This window comes from Cyprinodon tularosa, unplaced genomic scaffold, assembly GCF_016077235.1.
Source record: "Cyprinodon tularosa strain WSP-4 unplaced genomic scaffold, ASM1607723v1 ctg99, whole genome shotgun sequence".
In the NCBI taxonomy this organism is placed as follows: Eukaryota; Metazoa; Chordata; class Actinopteri; order Cyprinodontiformes; family Cyprinodontidae; genus Cyprinodon; species Cyprinodon tularosa.
Genome location: NW_024039773.1, coordinates 1,007,317 through 1,026,596, shown reverse-complemented (window position 1 = coordinate 1,026,596; position 19,280 = coordinate 1,007,317). Strand labels below are relative to the sequence as shown.

Sequence of the window (19,280 nt, the reverse complement as noted above, 5' to 3'; positions counted from 1 at the left end):
GAGAGCACATCCATAGTTGAAGCAAGTCCATAGCTATGTCTAGGAGAAAAGGCAAGACTAAACACTAAAAAAACGGGTCAACTCGATCATCTATAGTTGAAAGTCTTGATGGCAGCAGCCCAGTTATTCCCCTACAGGATGGTATCACAGCCAAACATGAACAGACCAGATGAAGCTAGAATAAAGCAGAGAGGAGAAGTGGCCACTATGTCCTCCAGCGGCCTAGGCCTATAGCAGTACAGATTTAAAGATAACAGAACTGCGATATGAAAATTGGAGGTTGGTCCACATGAAAACAACACCTGGAGGGTTTTTGGAACATGTCTAGCCATTGATTGGTTAGGAGTGACCATGGCCAGCCCTGGACAACCTTTAGCTCACCCCCTTAATGTATGTGACAGATCTAAAAAGTGAAGAACAAACCGCAGAGTGTCATTTTTTTGTGATTACCGGTAAGTGTTTGGCTTCTACCTTACAGAAAGAAGTTTCTGGGTTTGAATCTTGGCCTGGGCTCCTTTCTATATATAACAGGAGATGCTCCTGTTACCCTGGTCTTCACCCACATCCCAAATACAGGCCCTTCTCAAAATATTTGCATATTGTGATAAAGTTCATTATTTCCCATAACGTAATGATAAAACCTGAACATTCATATATTTTAGATTCATTACACACTAACTGAAACATTTCAAGTCCTTTATTGTCTTAATAATAATGATTTTGGCATACAGCTCATGAAAACCCCAAATTCCTACTGTATCTCACAAAATTAGCATATCATGAAAAAGGTCTCTTAACGAGCTATGCACCTAATTGTAACGTAGATATGGCTAGGCGCCTGACTAATAGCCTCGTGAGACCATCCTGATCTCGCGAGCTTTCAAGGTTTCACTCGCAGATCAGTCTGGAGACTCTCCGTTAAAGAAAATTTGGAGCCGTTCACCAAACGAACGTCCAATCAGAGTTGGCTTTGAGGCGGGTTGAGGTGTGACGCAACGGGAAGAGCGACAGTTCAGTCTAAAGAACATGGCGGCTTCAGCCGATGAAACTAGCGTTAGTGTAGCTATCGAGCAAGTTTTATCGGAGTTACAGAGTATTTCTTCACTGAAAGAAGAGCAAAACACTGCTCTGGAGGCTTTTCTCAGAGGAAAAGACGTTTTTGCTCTTCTCCCGACTGGTTTCGGCAAGAGTTTGATCTATCAATTGGCTTGTGGTTGTGTTTTCGTCGTCGCTCTGTTAGTACATCATATGCTTCGTTGATCTGATTGGTTTATTTGGCCCGTCTATCACCAACATAGGCCAATCAGCTAACCAGTGTTTTCGCCCCTTCCCAAAATTACTTCAACGGAAGGTTTCCAGATGGATATGCGGAGCAAATCCATCTGGCGGAGTCAGGTTAATCAAAAATGTCTTTCACTGAAAACAGTACAGCTGCGCTGCTTAATGATGTAATATTGGAGCCTGTTGGATGATAATAAAAGTTTATTTATTGCGCAGTATTCATGTGAATTTCATCTTTGATTTTAAATCTATTAGAAATGCACTTCAGTTATTCAAACAATATCAAATTTTAGAAAAAAAAATAGAGATTACATCTTAGAATACAAAAATACAATAAGGGAGATTTTAAAAAGGCAAAAAGTCTCACGCTGAAACACAAAGAGACATCTACAAAAAAAACGGATATAATACAGCATTAATAATCCATCAGTTAGCAAAGGTTTCAAAATATCAAAAGGAAACTATGGTGGATGGATCAATGATTATTCAGATAATTAAAAACATACATGCGACTGAACTCTGTTATAGATAAATGATATAAAAGCCGGTATATAGCTTCTATTTCAGACTCTCTAAAAAAAACATGTATTTACAGAACAGGGGAACAATTTCATACAGCTTACATTCATTTAAAGTCAAATGCATTTGTGCTCCGCTGGCTCAATGAGAAACATTAAATATCAAATTTTAGATGTAATAATATTACATTCTGCTATGACCATCCTCAATACAGAACATATCAAAGATAACGCCTTATAATTCACTTTGGAGTGTTCACCTTACTTTAATTTACTTTGTTACAGTAACAGAACTCACTTTTCATCTACATTCACCCAGTGAAACAAAATGCTCCTAAAACAAAATAAGCCGTCTCAGAAAGACTGGCTGTAGTAACGCACGAGGATCGATAAACCTACACTACTACCCCCCCTAAAAAACGATGCTGCTGCTTTGAGAACATGAACACGCTCCTGGTTTTTGCAGCTTTTATTCGAAGGATATCATTGATACACTGAACAATTTACCGTTTATGCTTTGGATGCATTTCTTTACATGTTGGAAAAAAACCACAGAGGTGAAAACAAACATTTTTTTAGAGATATGCAAGATGAGCATTTTTCATTTAAATTCAGACAAAAATGAGCATACAGCATGTGCATATCAAGATCCGAAAGTACCACAATGACAAAAAATGTACGTAACGAAAAACTATTTTTAAAATATCTGCATATATAAAATGATATATGAAATGTGAATAAAGAAAATAATTAAATTCTTTGGTTATTTTTAAGTTAAAAGCATCTAGAAGGACTTTTTATGCATCTTTATTTTATTTTTGCGCTGCCGGTTTGCGGCTGAGTTGCAGTGCAAGTCAGCCAATCAGATGTTCGATCTGTTAGAGAGTGATTCCCAAACGTTTTTCAGCATATAACCCCCAAAAAATAACAATGCAACAGACTGGCAGGCAATTCCCTAAAAAAAAATATATAAAAACCACATAATCCTGTCACTCTATATTTATTTATAAATACTAATTATTTCCAACTAGGGATGCACGATATTGTGATTTTGGCCGATATCCGATATGCCGATATTTTAAAACTCATGTAGCCGATAACCGATATCGATACCGATGTTAAAGCTGGACAAAAATAAGTAGTCATTGAAAATAGCAGTTTTGTTATCCATTTCTGACACTTTGAAAAATAATATACTCAAATATATTTTCATATGATGATATCAAATTGATTTTTAAAAACGCGGTATCGATCTATTTTACTTTCAAAATCTCGTGAAATTTCATCGTTCTGTTACAAACTCTCGTGACATTTTGCAAATTCTTGTGAGATTTTGTTAGTAAAATAGATCGATACCGCGTCAATATATCAAAATATGGCAAAATGTCATGAATTTTCGGGGGATTTCGTAGCATAACGATGACATATAGCAATATTTCATTAGTAAAAGAGATTGATATGGTGTTTTTAAATGGCAATATATCAGCATATGAAGATATTGGGATATTTTAATGTATCAATATTTTTTCCCTCGTCTTTAGAAGTTTTTAAGTCTGTAAAAAAGACGTTTTTGAGGAAGAAGAAGTAGTATTTTTATTTTTTTAAACTTTAGAATCTCAGAAGCTGATCAAATATCGGGTTAAATATCGGTGGGGTGGCCGATGTCCCATATTCAGTTTTAAGGCCGATACCGATAGGGGGCCGATTGTATCCTGCATCCCTATTTCCAACTATATAATTCATCATTTAATGATATATTCAATATTTATATCATGGGAAATTCAGAATCAAGTGTACTTGGGTATATATTCGGTACCCATCAGAATGACCATTTAGCGGCCCCCCCACTTAGTGTCTCATGACCCGCTGGGAGGCCCCGCCGCTTATTTTGGGAACACCCGTATTAGATGCCATTTAAATGTAACCCTTTAAAGCCCGATCCAAGAATTAAACAAAACAGAAAATTACTTTTTTTTGGTTTGAAGTCCTTATTTGCCCTTATAACAAAATATGTAATAAGAAAAAGCAGAAAAACATTTTTGATATTAATAATTTATTACTATGCGATAAGTCAAGATTATTTTTTGTGTAGTCTTCTACTGGCTGTTATCAGGTATATCTGATTGTGTACAATAGGATTTTGAACAAAGTTTTTACCATTAAATTATGCAAAAGGTGTCAGACGCGAAACATTTCAGAAACCGTATGGATCAAATATGATACATTTGGCATTACAGGGTTTAAGGGTCACTTTAAATTTTTAGAGATAGCCTTTGGCACATTACACAATTTAACCAGTATTAAAATAAGTTGCATAATTTTAACAAGCACTTCTATCCTAAAAATGAATAAAAACTCTTTATTTAAATAGGTCATCTAAGCAGGTAAGTGCAACAAATTGCTAATCATCTGCATTTTTTCTCATAAAATAAAAAGATATTACGCACTTAAAACCAAATAGGTGTCGTTTTTCTTATTCCAAACATAAATCATTTTATTCAGTAGGCTGATTGTCTTACTTGTTTATTCATGGAGAAAAATATTTTTAGTTTTTCTTTGCAGTTTTGACCATAAATTCATAATGTATTTAATAAACTGTATTTAAATATCAAAAAGTTAGCTATCAATTTAGTGTAGCTACTACAATTACATATAATAATATTAAACATGTTTCTTTATTGTATTGTGGCACTTTTGGCCCTTGATACGTACAAGGATATATCTAATATTGTATCATTAGGTTACTGTAATGAATACACAGAAAAAAGTAAACTATAAGTCAAACTTGTCTAAAAATAATGAGTATTTTCCTTTTTTTGAGCAGGCAGACATTTTGTCAATAGAATAAGATCAATTCGGTTTAAAATTTGAAAAAAAACAATGATCTTATGTCAAGTGCATGATACCTAATTATCTTAATTTAAGGATAAAATGCTAATTTCTGCTCAAATTAAGGAGAAACACATTTATTTCAAGAATTCTTTACTTATTTTTAGCTATTTCTTTGCAGTGTATAGCATCAAAACGAGGTGCAACATGTTCATTCCCTCTGTTAGACTAAATGAAGTAAGAACATGAACCAAACAGTGCATAATAGGCAGTGTCACAACAGTTCATTTACGCCTAAGGCTGTGTGCGTTTGTCTTCTAGCAGAAAACTGAACTCATGAGATGATTGCCATGAAAGCTTTGGACGGTTTTCAAAAAAGATTGACAAGTATACATTTTGTGCAAGAAGACCTCAATATATAATAAGCCAGAAGAAAAATGCATACAAGAAAACAGATTTGCGCTTCGATGGTGGTAAAAGCATTAACCTGTGAGAGATTTTTTTTGGGAACCAGCTGCATGCTACAAACCAGATAAAAGGCAGGAAGTTTGAGTTTATTGCATGAACGAAGCAGATAAAGCGATCTTAAGGACTTATGTGAGGATTTCCCTTTTTTTTTCCAGCCCTTTCTCCTTTTTTTTCATGGTTTCTGAGGTTCAACTTGTAAAGGTTTTCATCAAAATAAGGTGCATGTCCCTGTTTCTCAGTCGTCCTGCTGGTTTGCACGTCGTTTTGGTAAAATGATCTCCTCTGTTTACAAAGTGTTTATTGCAGGAAATCATTCAAAGCACAAACAGCAACCAGGAGCTGACGTTTCAGTCTCTATGTTAGAGGAGAACAATGACCAGAAGATGTGATTGTAGGAAGGAGCGCCACCTTGCTGGAGATGGGATGATTGCATCGATGCGTATCTGTCTGCAGGCAGGACAGGAAGGGGAAAAGGCTGTTGCTTCCTGCTTCGCTCTGTCGTCTATGTCTGACCTCTGGCCTGAACCCCCGTCAGATCCTTTCTGATGATTTCATTCACTGCAAAGCAAATAAAGTGAAGGATATCAGACGTGATAACATTATCTTTGGTAATTATTTCCAAAACTAGCCTTGAAAACACCCACCCCAAAAAACAATAAAAATACATAAAATGACTTCAGGCTTGAACTATGGGGTCAGACTAGTCTGAAGTAGTTTAATAGAAACATAAAAGCTGTAATAATGTTGAGCAACCTCTGAAGGGAAGCGTTTGCTCAGCCAATCACGAGCACGTCTCTTCACACATCAACAGAAGAGGAAGGGGGTTTGAGACGGAAAGTTTTAAAGAGTCGCAGCTCTAAAAATAGGAGCACAACATGTGTGTGAGGGGGCGGAGGGTGAGGGTGAGATTGATTGATCTTGTGTGCGGTACCTGCCAACAAACGACTCTCACGTTTTTTTTTTCTGTTTCTGGAGGGATTGCTTTTGTGTTGTGTTGGTTTGTTTTTTCTGTTTTGTTTTCTGGTAAAATAACCCACGGCTTCCACAAAATACTGTAAAGTGAACAGGAAAGGGGAACAACCTGTGACACGCTTCTCTTCCTTCTTCAGCTGGTTTGTCTGCTCAGGTAGCTCTGGATCGAGCAGAAAAAAAAAGAAGAATGCCAACAATGCATGACATGTCGTACTTCCAGATCCGCTGTGCTGTCTGTGTCGATCTGTGGCGCGTTAAAACCGTCTGTGTTTTCAGACATTTTCAGGCTGGTGCCACTGGTCCCACTTTAGCTTGGAAAACTCATTAGGTCAGATGAGTAATCTAAGTATTTCAAAACAGGCCAAAAAGGCTTTTTGGCAGCAACTAGAGCTACTGTAAAGCATATCCTGGTCTGGTTACCATGGAGATGAGCACCATTTGCACACCAGCAGTTGTTTAAATGTAAACAGCAATTCCCCGCTGTGGTGAAATATATAACCATGTGGATTTCACACATGCTTAAATATACATGTACTTCACATGAATTATATGTTCAAACAATTTATGAGGACAAGTAACATTTTTAAAAAGAGATTTAAAGGAATAGTACACCCAAAACATGATTAGCCTTCATTTTCTACTCACCCCCATGCTGAACAACACTCTGGAGTACTTTTTTGATATCTCAAATGCATCTGGAGATCTGGGAGGCTTCTTGCTGACATTCAAATAATGGAGGTCTATGGTGCCCGAGGCAGAAAGGTCCATAAAAGTCCACAAAAAACGTGTCAATATTCCTCCATACTGCTCATCCAATGTATTCCAAGTGTCCTGAGTGGGTAGCGTCCATAATTTACTCGAAACGAAGTCATTTAGAATGTTTTTAGAGCATAAACAGTAGTGTATAGGATTTCCTAAAAGCGCGTTCACGAGTCTACGGAAACCGTGGCAGACCAAACCAGATGAAAGTGCGCATTAAGCTCGGCAAAGAACTCATGCTCTTCCTCAACACTGAAGTCCTCAGACATTTTTCTTTCGTTGTTTCTTTCTTTGCACAGGTAAACAGCACATTTCTTCTTCTACGCTTGCATTATTGGCAGAGCAGACGCTGAATGCGCACTTTCATCTGGTTTGGTCTGCCGCGGTTTCCGTAGACTCGTGAACGCGCTTTCAGGAAATCCTATACACTACTGTTTATGCTCTAAAAACATTCTAAATGACTTAGTTTCGAGTAAATTCTGGATGCTACCCACTCAGGACACTTGGAATACATTGGACGAGCAGTATGGAGGAATATTGACACGTTTTTTGTGGACTTTTATGGACCTTTCTGCCTCGGGCGCCATAGACCTCCATTATTTGAATGTCAGCAGACAGCAAGAAGCCTCCCAGATCTCCAGATGCATTTGAGATATCAAAGAAGTACTCCAGAGTGTTGTTCAGCATGGGGGTGAGTAGAAAATGAAGGCTAATCATGTTTTCGGTGTACTATTCCTTTAACATGAATTATGTTCAAACAATTTATGAGCACAAGTAACATTTTTAAAAAGAGATTTAATTAAAATGTATCCTTGTGTGATATGCAGCAAAATGTGTGTGTGTATATATATGTGTGTATACATATACAGATGCACACACACATTTATTTTCTTTTTTAGTTTTTCCTTTTGGTTTTGTTTTAATGTTTTGCCAATTTGGCTCTGGGAATAGACCACTATGACTTTTACCATAAGGTTCCACTTAATACTTGTATATGAATTATTTTGGGAGTAAAATCGTATACAGCAGACTAGGGGTGTAAATAATAATCGTTTTGTATCAATGCATGGATCCAACAGCCGACGATCGGATGCATTGACACGTCCGCAAGAGAATCGATTCATGTTTTTTTTTTCCTCCGGTCTATTTTTATCCATTTGCTCCTGGGCGTAATTCTCCCTCCCGTGCTGCGGTGGCGCTAAACCTATTTTGCCCTCCTACCTCGCTTCCTGGTTATACTCTTACAGCAGTGTGTTGCAGTGAGTTTGACACAGACATTTTTAAATTATGCTCAATATTGCAGCGTGGTCTGCGTTACACGCTGTGGGTCTAGATACGGCCGAGGCGGCGAGGAAGTGGGGACGAGTTTAGTCCGACGACGGAGGGACATGAGGGCCAAAAAGAGCGGAGATCCAGGTGGATAAAGGGTCCCAGCGTTCTCATGCACCTCGCTCTTCTAGCGGGTCAAACTTCACGAGTTGTTTTCCGCAATTTTGGTCATAAAAACAAAACAAGCCGGCCTCCTGTCTGCGGCACTGTTTGCGGTCAGCTACAATTTGGGAGAGGAGCAGCGGAGCGTCTGTGGAGGGGGCGGGACGCCTGGAGCCGAGGTATTGAATTGCACTCATTGCACTGATTTTCTGCAGTATTTTTTGATGCAACTTTTCTACTTCTGTTATTTGCTGTTGTTTCTAAAAAAAAAATGCATAACAATATTACAGCTTTCATTGGTTTATTTCAAACTTAAAACTTTGTTTAGCTGTAAGGTGTAAAAAAAAAAAAAATTAATCAATTAATCGAATCGAATCGTGGTGTATTCTTGAGTATCGAAAATAATCAAATCGTTGGATCAGGAAATCGATACTGAATCGAATCGCCATGATGGATGTGATTTACACCCCTACAGCGGACACAGAGACGGCCATACTGACTGTGAGCCCTCGCTCCTACATTGAGCACTAGTGGTCACATCATTTTAGATGAGTGTCCAAATGTCTAGTAGATGAACACTATTGTATTTCACTGGTCTTTATTAACACCTGCAAAAATAGTCTGAACCAAGGGGTGGGAGTGGGGGAGGAACTGAAGCGGACCAAATGTGGCAGGTGTGAATACACTCTTAAACTTAATTCACTATTTCCGCCATGAGCTGTCCAAGGTTTTTGTTTATTTGTTTTTAGAGGAACCGGTCTGACCAACTGTTACCAATTATAATAATTGCTCTGATTTCTATTTGTCATAGGTTGGATACTGATTACTCACAGCTATTTAAGATAAACAAAGCACCAAATAAAGACAGAAATCCCATTTTTAAATCTAAAGAAGGCTCCATTCATTGAGTTAATATTAGTCTTGCTACCCTCCAACATCTCTACAGTTTGCTGATTTTTGCAGCACAGAGCAGACTTTATACCACAAGCGGCATCTGAGAATCTCAGAGACTGCAGCGACGGCCAAACTGAGCTCTCTGCTGTCGTCCCAACATCAGCATCCCTGTTTATTTTAACACACAGTGGAATTCCCTCTGACACCCAACGCCTTAAAGCAACTTTCATCTCCACAGTGGTGCCACAGGATTTTTTCCCTGAGTGTTAAACAAGCTTGGAGAAGCAGCAGGAGCACCGCAGATGGGCAGCATACAGTAGAGCTTTACTGATCCCGATGAACAGTTGGCACGGACTGAGCGTTTGAGGGAAGCCAGGGGAACGCTGGTTGGTTCAATAAGCGTGTATCTCGCTCCTGAGTCCTGAACCAAAGGGCTGTTTGCGAACCGAGGTCGGGAAGAGAGGGACGCCCTGGAAAGAAGCCGACTCCTGCCCACTGCCTGGCACAAGCCGGGAGTGTCTGCTCAAGGGTTAGTATATGTGGCAGATTCATAGGTCAGTATGACTCAATAAACCTGAAAAAGCTTTTGAGGCCGCATGAAGCTGGCATAGGGATACAACCGTAGGGAAGAAACAAGAGAGAGTTGACTAGCCAACGAGAAAAAACACAGATCTGTCATCTGTGTAAAAGTTAACAAGACTTAAAATTTACTTTGGATTAATGGTTTATTAGATTGATACTGGCTCCAATTTTTTATCCGCTTAAAAGGAATTGCTGTCAGTACTATAATGTTACCTCATCCATTAGAGGGCGCCACTGTTCATTCAAAAAAGGGCGACAGTGGCATTGGATGTAGGAGTTTGCCCTGAAATCCAAGGATTGACGGTTCAAGCCCCGACTCCGACTTTCAGTGTCGTTGTGTCCTTGGGCAAGACACTTCACCTGCATTGTCTACTGATGGTGGTCAGAGGGCCCGGTGGCGCCAGTGTACGGCAACCACGCTTCTGCCCAGGGCAGCTGTGGCTACAATGTAGCTTGCCACCATCAGTGTGTGCGTGAACGGGTGAATTAATGTAGTGTAAAGTGCTTTGGCCAAGTCTCCTGACTTGAATAAAGGCGCTATATAAGTACAGGCCATTTACCATTCTTAAGCAGAGTCTCGCTGGTATTTGCAAGACAAGTAAAGCCAGAACTGAGGAACCTAGACCAGTATCACTACTAGTGTTGCACTGATACCAGTATCGGGCATGGCCACAATCCAGCACTAAAATGGTTGCATCGGTATCAGCGAGTACCAACCAATAGCGCACCATTACCATTTTGAGAGCCAAAAGTTTCTTCAACTATTGTCACCCATTCCAGGTAGGCAATAAAAAGTTCTACTGGATTCACTTTATATTAGTCTTTCCTGCATCACAAAGGTAGACGGCAGCTTGACAAATCCACAATGGCTATTATTTTACATCCAAGTAACGTGCAGTTCATATTTACACACACACATCAATTTCAAACGGATGGTATCAGGCAATACTGCAGAGCCAGGTATCGGGGCCAAAAAATGGCATCGGCGCATTTCTAGCCACTACCCGATCCGTCCCGGAAGCACGATCTGTCCTGCGCATAGGCAAACAGATTTACATCCGGGTGTCCATAAATAATGTAATTATGGTACTAACACTACTTATTTCTATCCTTAACTCACTAAAGAATGCTAATACACATCTTTAAAATATGTTTTATGACTCTTGTAAAAGACAATTTTTATGCTTTTTACATTTTCTTCGTTAAACTGCTTCTCTGACGTCATCATCACACAGAGCAGTCCGGCAAAATATGATTAAACCATGTTTATCTGCATTTTTGTTGTTTCTTTATTTAGATTACGCACTATATAACATAAGGTTAAAATGAAACGAAAACACTCAAAAACTCAAAAAGACAAAATTTATGTTTAAATCAAAAGCCGAAAAAGTTGGCCACTGGAAGTAGCGTAGGATCTCATTTCCGGTGCAGATCAGGCAGGGGCAACTGATAAATAGGAAAGTATTTTAAGGCATTTAATTTCTCAGGAAATACATTATTAACCTTTAACACATTATATTTTAGTGCATTTACTATTTTGGGGAGGGAAAAACATCAGTTAGGTCTTTTCAACAAAATAAAATCAAAGACAACCCGGATGTATATCTGGATGCACAAATGAGCCGATCAGAACAGATCGTGCTTTCAGGACGGATCGGGAAGTGAAAAACGGAAATATTAACACATCCTTTTTAAACATCTGTCATCAGTGATAACTTCTACAGATTAAAAGTCGTAGGGAAACGGCAGTTCCAACCGTTGCATTTCCGAATTCTCCTGAGTGGTGCTCGACTTTACAAGAGTGAATGTGATTGGTCGTTTAAGAAGGGAGCGGGATTGTTGTGGCGGAAGGTTCGCAAGCAGGTTTGGTTGTGGCCGATTTGTCGGAAGCATCTTGCTAACCAGTTAGCAACTTAGTGCTAGTAGGTTCCCAATGGGAAGTTCCATTGGGACCAAGTAGCACTAAATTGGTGACTTAGAAACGACACTGTCAAGGAACGCTATGGACAGTGGAAACATGCAAGAGGAGGAAAGTTTAGTGTCGGAGGTCGTGGATGAGTCTCCTCCGTCATCCATTTTTTATTTAGAGGAGGAAAGCGGGGACGAAGATGTGGAAGAGGACGCCAGAAGCTTGGTTTGTTGTAGAAGGCTTCCAGCCGTACATGTTTGAGCCCTTGCCTCGCAACGCTGCCAGTTCTGTTAGCTTTACGCCTGCCGAAGACACAGACGTCCATCCCGGTGAACACTGGGACGGAACTCAATGGGAGAGGAAAGGATTCTGATTTCAACTGTTGCGTATATTAGCTGCAACATTAGCCTGACGTAGTCCTACTCAATTCTAGTCAGAATGAGTCTGATGCTGCTCCATAGAGCTGTGATTATGGGGCGTGTTCCGAACGAACCAGGAAAAAAAATGTGTCTGCACTCAATTGGATAGACCTACAACCAATAAGAGCAACGGAGTGCGTGACGTATGTTAAGCAACGCATAGTTGTTGTCAACAAAAATCAAAGCGTGCAGTTGCACGCCTAGAATAAGAAGATGAGCCTTGATCGCGTTTCTCTGTTCCTCTTTTAAAATTAATTTGCTGTCGATATCTTCTAGAACAGACCTAATAGCAGAATCTACACACCTCAACTCTCCGGCGGCAGCCATTGTTGTTGTCACCCAAGCGCGCTTTGGTGACGTGGTTGATTACGTTACTGTTGATCATCTGTCGATCATCGTATAAAGCCCGCCCTGACAATTTGATTGGCCCGCCAGATATTGTGCGAGCATACTCGCGCTACTATTGAGCAATGCCAGACCGAACTTCCCGACCTCAAACGTTGTGGGCGGGACTAAGTTCGGAATGGCACCCAGGCTACTGCGACATATGAATCAAGATGCTATGAGTGAAAAAATTTGATTGACAGATGACCGTTGATATCTGATTGGCCAAATTCAGGTGTACAAGCTGATGTATAACTAACTGTCCTGAATAAGATATCGGGAAAAAAAACACCGATTTTAAGACAGGATTTTTTTTTTAAAGCAGAATTTTTCTACATTTTGGGACAATATCATCTGATAAAGAGTACATTTATATTCATGTTTTAGCCAGAATGATTTTACTTTTGAATATGATTTCCCTACAACCTTAGGCAAAAATATTTAAAGAAAACAATACCTATTCTCACAGCATGTAGAGAAGAAGGACAGCTATAGAAGGTCATTCACAGGACGCCTGTAAGCGTGTGTGCTCCAGTTGGTGAGATCCTAACCAGTATACGTCCGGCTCTGACGTAGCTGTGAAAACCGGCTAAATGGGATGGAAGTGAGCTGAGACTAATGTTAGCCCACCCAACTGTTGCTGTGTGCTTTATCTTCCTGCCCTGATCTCCACTGCCTGGAACAATTTCATCTGCTCCGCTGCCTCCCGGGTTTATTCCACAAGCAATAAATCTTCTGCTCCCAGCCTTTGCAAAATACGCCGATTGCCCCTTTTTGGAGTGAGCAACGGCAGACCTCCTTGAAATGTATGATGTAAAGGTAAGTCAGGCATCTGAACCAATGTTTGTTCCAATAAGCAGCTCTATCAAACGCTGCTTAACAGGCGGCCTGTTCTGAGCAGGGGCTGAAGGTGTGGGAACCATGAGGGAAGATGGTTAAACCCCCTCTGAGTGGGAGACCTGTTGAAGTTTGGGTGAGACTGAGAAAAAAGAAAAAAAACTTTTCAACACTTAAGAATCACAATCAAGCCCCAGAGGAGATGCGACCGTTTCTCAACCACACTTCTGTGACGATACCAGGATGTGGCATCTCTGCTATCTTTTCTTTCTCCTTGAATGACTACAGGCCGTGACACATGTGTTGATGAGTAATGTTGACATTTTCAATTTGGTAAAAAGGCCTTTGATGGTTCTAGGATTAGACTTTTATATTGTTCAGACAAACCAAAGGGGATTTTCTTGATCATTTTTTTTTTAATATTGGGAAGTCCCTCTTATCTTTTCTCATTAAAGCAGCGCAGACAGCATGGGGTGATGAAAATTAGCCAGATAAGGCAGAGCCACCCAACCGCTGCCGTTATTACATCACATATTGTTTAACTGGCATCATATTGCTGTTATATCACATACAACCTCTCTTTTTTAAGTAAATAGATTTCTATTGAGCCGATCAACAGAAAATTCACAAAAAAAGGCGCCGCTTGGAAGAAGCGTTTCTCTATGCAGCAGAGCAGACCTGATTCCTCCATGGTAGGGGGGGCCCAAAGTGTCGGGGGGGGGGTGGCGGATCCTAAGATGGACTTCAAAATAATTGTGATGTGATCCCCAAGAACATGGAGGTCCAAAATACCCCGATTAATACTTTAGATGTATCATGAAATGAATGTGTCATTTAAAGGAATAGTACACCCAAAACATGATTAGCCTTCATTTTCTACTCACCCCCATGCTGAACAACACTCTGGAGTACTTTTTTGATATCTCAAATGCATCTGGAGATCTGGGAGGCTTCTTGCTGTCTGCTGACATTCAAATAATGGAGGTCTATGGCGCCCGAGACAGAAAGGTCCATAAAAGTCCACAAAAAACGTGTCAATATTCCTCCATACTGCTCGTCCAATGTATTCCAAGTGTCCTGAGTGGGTAGCGTCCATAATTTACTTGAAACGAAGTCATTTAGAATGTTTTTAGAGCATAAACAGTAGTGTATAGGATTTCCTAAAGCGCGCGCCTGCGAGTTCACGAGTCTACGGAAACCAGATCAAACCAGATGAAAGTGCGCATTCAGCTCGGCAAAGAACTCATGCTCTTCCTCAACACTGAAGTCCTCAGACATTTTTCTTTCGTTGTTTCTTTCTTTGCACAGGTAAACAGCAAATTTCTTCTTCTACGCTTGCATTATCGGCAGAGCAGACGCTGAATGCGCACTTTCATCTGCTTTGGTCTGCCGGTTTCCGTAGACTTGTGAACTCGCAGGCGCGCGCTTTCAGGAAATCCTATACACTACTGTTTATGCTCTAAAAACATTCTAAATGACTTCGTTTCGAGTAAATTCTGGATGCTACCCACTCAGGACACTTGCAATACATTGGACGAGCAGTATGGAGGAATATTGACACGTTTTTTGTGGACTTTTATGGACCTTTCTGCCTCGGGCGCCATAGACCTCCATTATTTGAATGTCAGCAGACAGCAAGAAGCCTCCCAGATCTCCAGATGCATTTGAGATATCAAAAAAGTACTCCAGAGTGTTGTTCAGCATGGGGGTGAGTAGAAAATGAAGGCTAATCATGTTTTGGGTGTACTATTCCTTTAAGGAGCAGTTTCTTCCCGTCTGCTACCAGCCTCATTAACAAGGCCCACAGACCCTGCAACACTGACACTGCCTCTCTTCAGGACCTAGAAGCTACACCAACGAAGCATCTCTAGACCGCCTGCGCTACATTAATGTACTGTTGATATATATGGGTTTTATATTTTATGTTCTTTGACAATCATATCACAAATGAAGCACTCTTTTTATATAAGTTTGTATCAAAGCAGGAACATGTTTTTTTACACTGTGTCCATGAGCTCTGGGGAACAGATACTGGGCATAATGAGCTCTGGGGAGGTAACACAGATAAAGCAGTGATTGGGAACAGGTATTGGGCATGATGTAACTTGGTTTTTGTATCTGATCATTATGTAATTTTGCTTTTGGTTTCGGCTGTCCACGAGCCCTGGGTGGGTTCGGGGGATGCCGGTTCCATATTTTGGTTTCTGTAATCATGCGCTCCAGGCGTGAGAGGGAGCGGTCACTTTTCCTGATTGGGTGAAAGATTTTCCTTTGAAGTGTGGCATAAATGGCGGGGGCTTGTTGACACCGGTGGGGTCTGCTAGGGTTGCGTATGGACGCCTAGCTGCGCGGGTTGCTGCCCCGCCGGGATCGACCGGCCCTCCGATCCTTGTGTCACGGTAGGGGGGCAATATGAATTGTATTGAGACAATATAATTTGTATTTAGCACCCTGCCTTGATTGATGTGCTTGCTTTGCTGTTTTCTGTGGCAGAATAAAACGACACATTTTAATTCTAGCAGAAACAGTTTGTGTGTTCATCTTTATTGACGACTCATCCCGATCCTGCCTAAATTTCATAATACACCTGTGTATATAGTACATAGTGATATACTATATATTGTACGTTGATATTGTACATAACTATAGATCCTGAAATCTGTATATATATATCTAATTTGTCTGTACCATCAACACAAAGTCAAATTCCTTGTACCGGTAAGTGGAAAACTTACAGAGTTCTGATGAAAATTAAAAGAGATCATATCTCTCCTACCCTGGCTTCTCTTCATTGGCTTCATGTTTAATCCAGAATAGAATTTAAAATCCTCCTTCTCACATATAAAGCCTTAAATGGCCAAGCTCCATCTTATATCAGAGATCTGATTGTTCCTTATGTTCCTAACAGAGCACTTCGCTCTCAATCTGCAGGTTTACTAGTGGTTCCTAGAATTTCTAAAAGTAGAATGGGAGGCAGATCTTTTAGTTCTCAGGCTCCTCTCCTGTGGAACCAAGTACCAGTTTTAGTCCGTGAGGCAGACACCCTGTCTACTTTTAAGGCTAGGCTTAAAACTTTCCTTTTTGATAAAGCTTCTAGTTAGAGTGGCTCAGGTTATCCTGAGCTATCTCTATAGTTCTGCTGCTATAGGCTTAGACTGCTGGAGGACATAGGGACCCCTTTTCCATCATTCTATCTCTGTTCTCACACAGCAGAATCTGTTAGTTCAATCTCTAACGTTCTGCTTTTTCCTCATAGTAGCTTCATCTGATCTGTTCCTGTTTGGCTCTAACACCATCCTAGAGAGAAATATGAGCTGTGCTGCTGCCATCAACACCTTTGTTTATAGATGTTGGAGATCGAGATTGTCTGCCTGGCTGTGTGTGTCCTGGACAGGGCCGCCAGTGGAACTGGTTGCCTTTTGTGTCTCTGCTTCTGTCTCCAAACTTTTAATGCTGCCCCCCTCCTTTTATTTACACAGAAGCTTTTAACAGCCCCTGATTCTCCAACCCTTCCAGCCATTCAGACGCAGAAAAGTAAACACAGGGTTTCTGCGGGTCGTTAAAAATCATTAAAAGTCATTCAATTATTATTGTTTAAATTAAGGCCTTAATTGGCATTAAAATTAATTAAATGTGTGTATTGTGGCATTTAAAATGCTTCAACAAAAGTGGTTGGAAAATGAAGAATTCGGGACCTGGCTGCAGCCTGTCGACGGCTACCTGTAGGTGGCATTACAATTATTCCTAAGAGCATTGAAAGAGCATTAAAAAGCATTAAATTTTAGTTATTCATTCCTGTATAAACCCTGAAACAGCAATATCCAAAAAAAATAAACAATAATCGTCTTCAGATGCCTAAAACTACTGATAGTGTAGCTGTTTATTCAACTGTTTAACAGGATTCAACATTGCTATCAATACATAAACAAAAAGATAAACCCATATGAAATAACACTGTGCAACCCCTGGGGGCTGTGGGGGTAAGCCCCCCGTTTTGTTACATTTTGAAGTAAAAATAGATAATTTTATCATGAAATTGTGTTTTCTATTCCTATATTTATAACCTAGTCCTCTCGGCCCAAAGCAGTCGCCTGATATGTCAACTATTTCAATTAATCTGTTTAATAATAATTTCCCCGAATTCTAATTAATTACAATTTAATTAATATATATATTTACAGCTCAGTTGGAGGTACATCTTCAGGACAGGTGCATATATATATTTTTAATTTACTCAAACTGATGAAATTGGAGCTTTGGAAAAATAAATTGTGTGTGTGTGTGGGGGGGGGGGGGGGGGGGGGTGTAACTGCATCTTTAAATCCTTGTCAATCCACAAGCTCACAGTTCTGTTGCTATTTACTGTGGAGGGAAGCCCTGAAGGCTCCGTCCAAAAAACACAAATTCCACTGCTGGCTCTCTTTATTTTTTTTATGCTTCGTTTCATTTTTTCCACTGAAATGCATAAATACACACATCTCCTTCCCTTTTCCTGCAAACTACCCTACGCCCTGCCCGCTATCTTACAGGGAAAGGCCTCAATTCTGACTGAGAGGGCGGCAGCTGCAGATAGGAATTTCTTGTGCCAGTTTGGCAGAATCCTGTTGTCGGAAAAAAAACGAATCCTCTGGTGGGCTCCCCCACAGGATAGAGGGGCGTTAGGCCAAGGAGAAATCCGGGCCAACTATAACAAACAGGGAGGCTTTCCCCAGTTCTCCCAAGCAGCACGTTCCACTGTTTGACAATGGTTGCTATGGAACTTGTTTTTCAGTTCATAACACTGTCAACATGTCCAGTCGGCCGGCAGAATGACACTTTTTATTTTCTCCTAATGGCTCTGTCTTTGGCGTTAAAAAAAAAGGCTTATTTCCTGCTGTTTGCTGGTGCCAGGTGAACCCAGAAGATCCATCATTGCTGGCTGGACCCCTGAAGACGTATTGATCCCCTTTAACACGCTCTAAAGCAGACTTTTTCATGTTAAAACATGTGAGTTGGTGGTGGGCTTCAGTTAAAACCTGCCAGAAAAGTGTGAAAGTGGCTCGTTTTTTTTCTATTTATTTATTTCTAGTCTGTTCAAATCAGGAAAGAGCAAAACAGCAGCTCTCCAGGTCAACATAACACATTGTGCTAAAATTGAGCTGGCCTTGCTGTGACTGCCCGCCTCTATTTCACCAGAAGGGGCGGCTCCAGCAATCAGGCAGTCGGTAAAGACTCGGTTTTACTTGACCTACGTAAAGACTGAGCGTCTGCTGCTTTCCTCTTGTACCTCATTATCCAGCCGACTCTAAAAGATTGCGGATTTTTTTTTTATTTTATTCATTTATATTTTTTATTATTATTATAATAGATCTTATAGTTCGGATTTTAATTATATGTCTTTTATGCTTTTATAATTTTTATTATATTATTTATGTCCTCCGAGTCTGTGTAATGGTTTTATGTTGTTTCAATGTACAGCACCTTAGGTCTTTTATACATTTTATTAGGGATGGAACGGTTTATTAAAACCATCCGAACCATTCAGTTAGACTGTCTCGGTTCGGTTCCCGTGTGTTTCATTCGGTTCATGCGCTGCTGCTTTTCCTCATAGGCGAAGCGTTTACACTCCAGAGCAGAAGGTGGCGGTACTGCGACCAAAGCCAACCACGAGTAGTGAGCAGGAAGAAGAAGCGAAGCAGCGTAGCCGGGTGTAGCAGAAAAAAATAAGTTGTTGTGGAGAATTGTGTGGGTATGGCGAGTGGGAAAGAACAGGAGTTGGAAGACGCGCCAGCAGCACTTTATAGGTCTGCTGTATGGGAGCACTTTGCATTTAGAGTGACCTACGATGACGGCGGAAAGAAAGTTGTGGATAAAACAGTGTGCAAGCATTGTGCAACACATTTTGTTTATGTAACGGCAACATGACCAACATGTCAGGCTAACCCCGAAATCCCTCATACTCCGTCAGCAACCCCCGCTGCGCTCCAGACCGCCTGCTCAAAGCAAAGCCTACAGCCT

General features: G+C 40.4%; 1 protein-coding gene across 2 annotated transcripts in view; it reads right to left on the bottom strand.

Annotated features, from left to right (window-relative positions):
* Positions 1 to 3,956: 3,956 nt before the first annotated feature.
* nfatc2a (nuclear factor of activated T cells 2a) overlaps positions 3,957 to 19,280 on the bottom strand; it is a 41,811-nt gene continuing 26,487 nt past the window's right edge. For both annotated transcript variants that reach the window (XM_038276003.1, XM_038276004.1), the window contains exon 10: positions 3,957 to 5,654. In XM_038276003.1, coding sequence (XP_038131931.1) covers positions 5,599 to 5,654 — 56 coding nt within the window. In that variant the 3' untranslated portion in view covers positions 3,957 to 5,598. The remainder of the gene's footprint in view (positions 5,655 to 19,280) is intronic.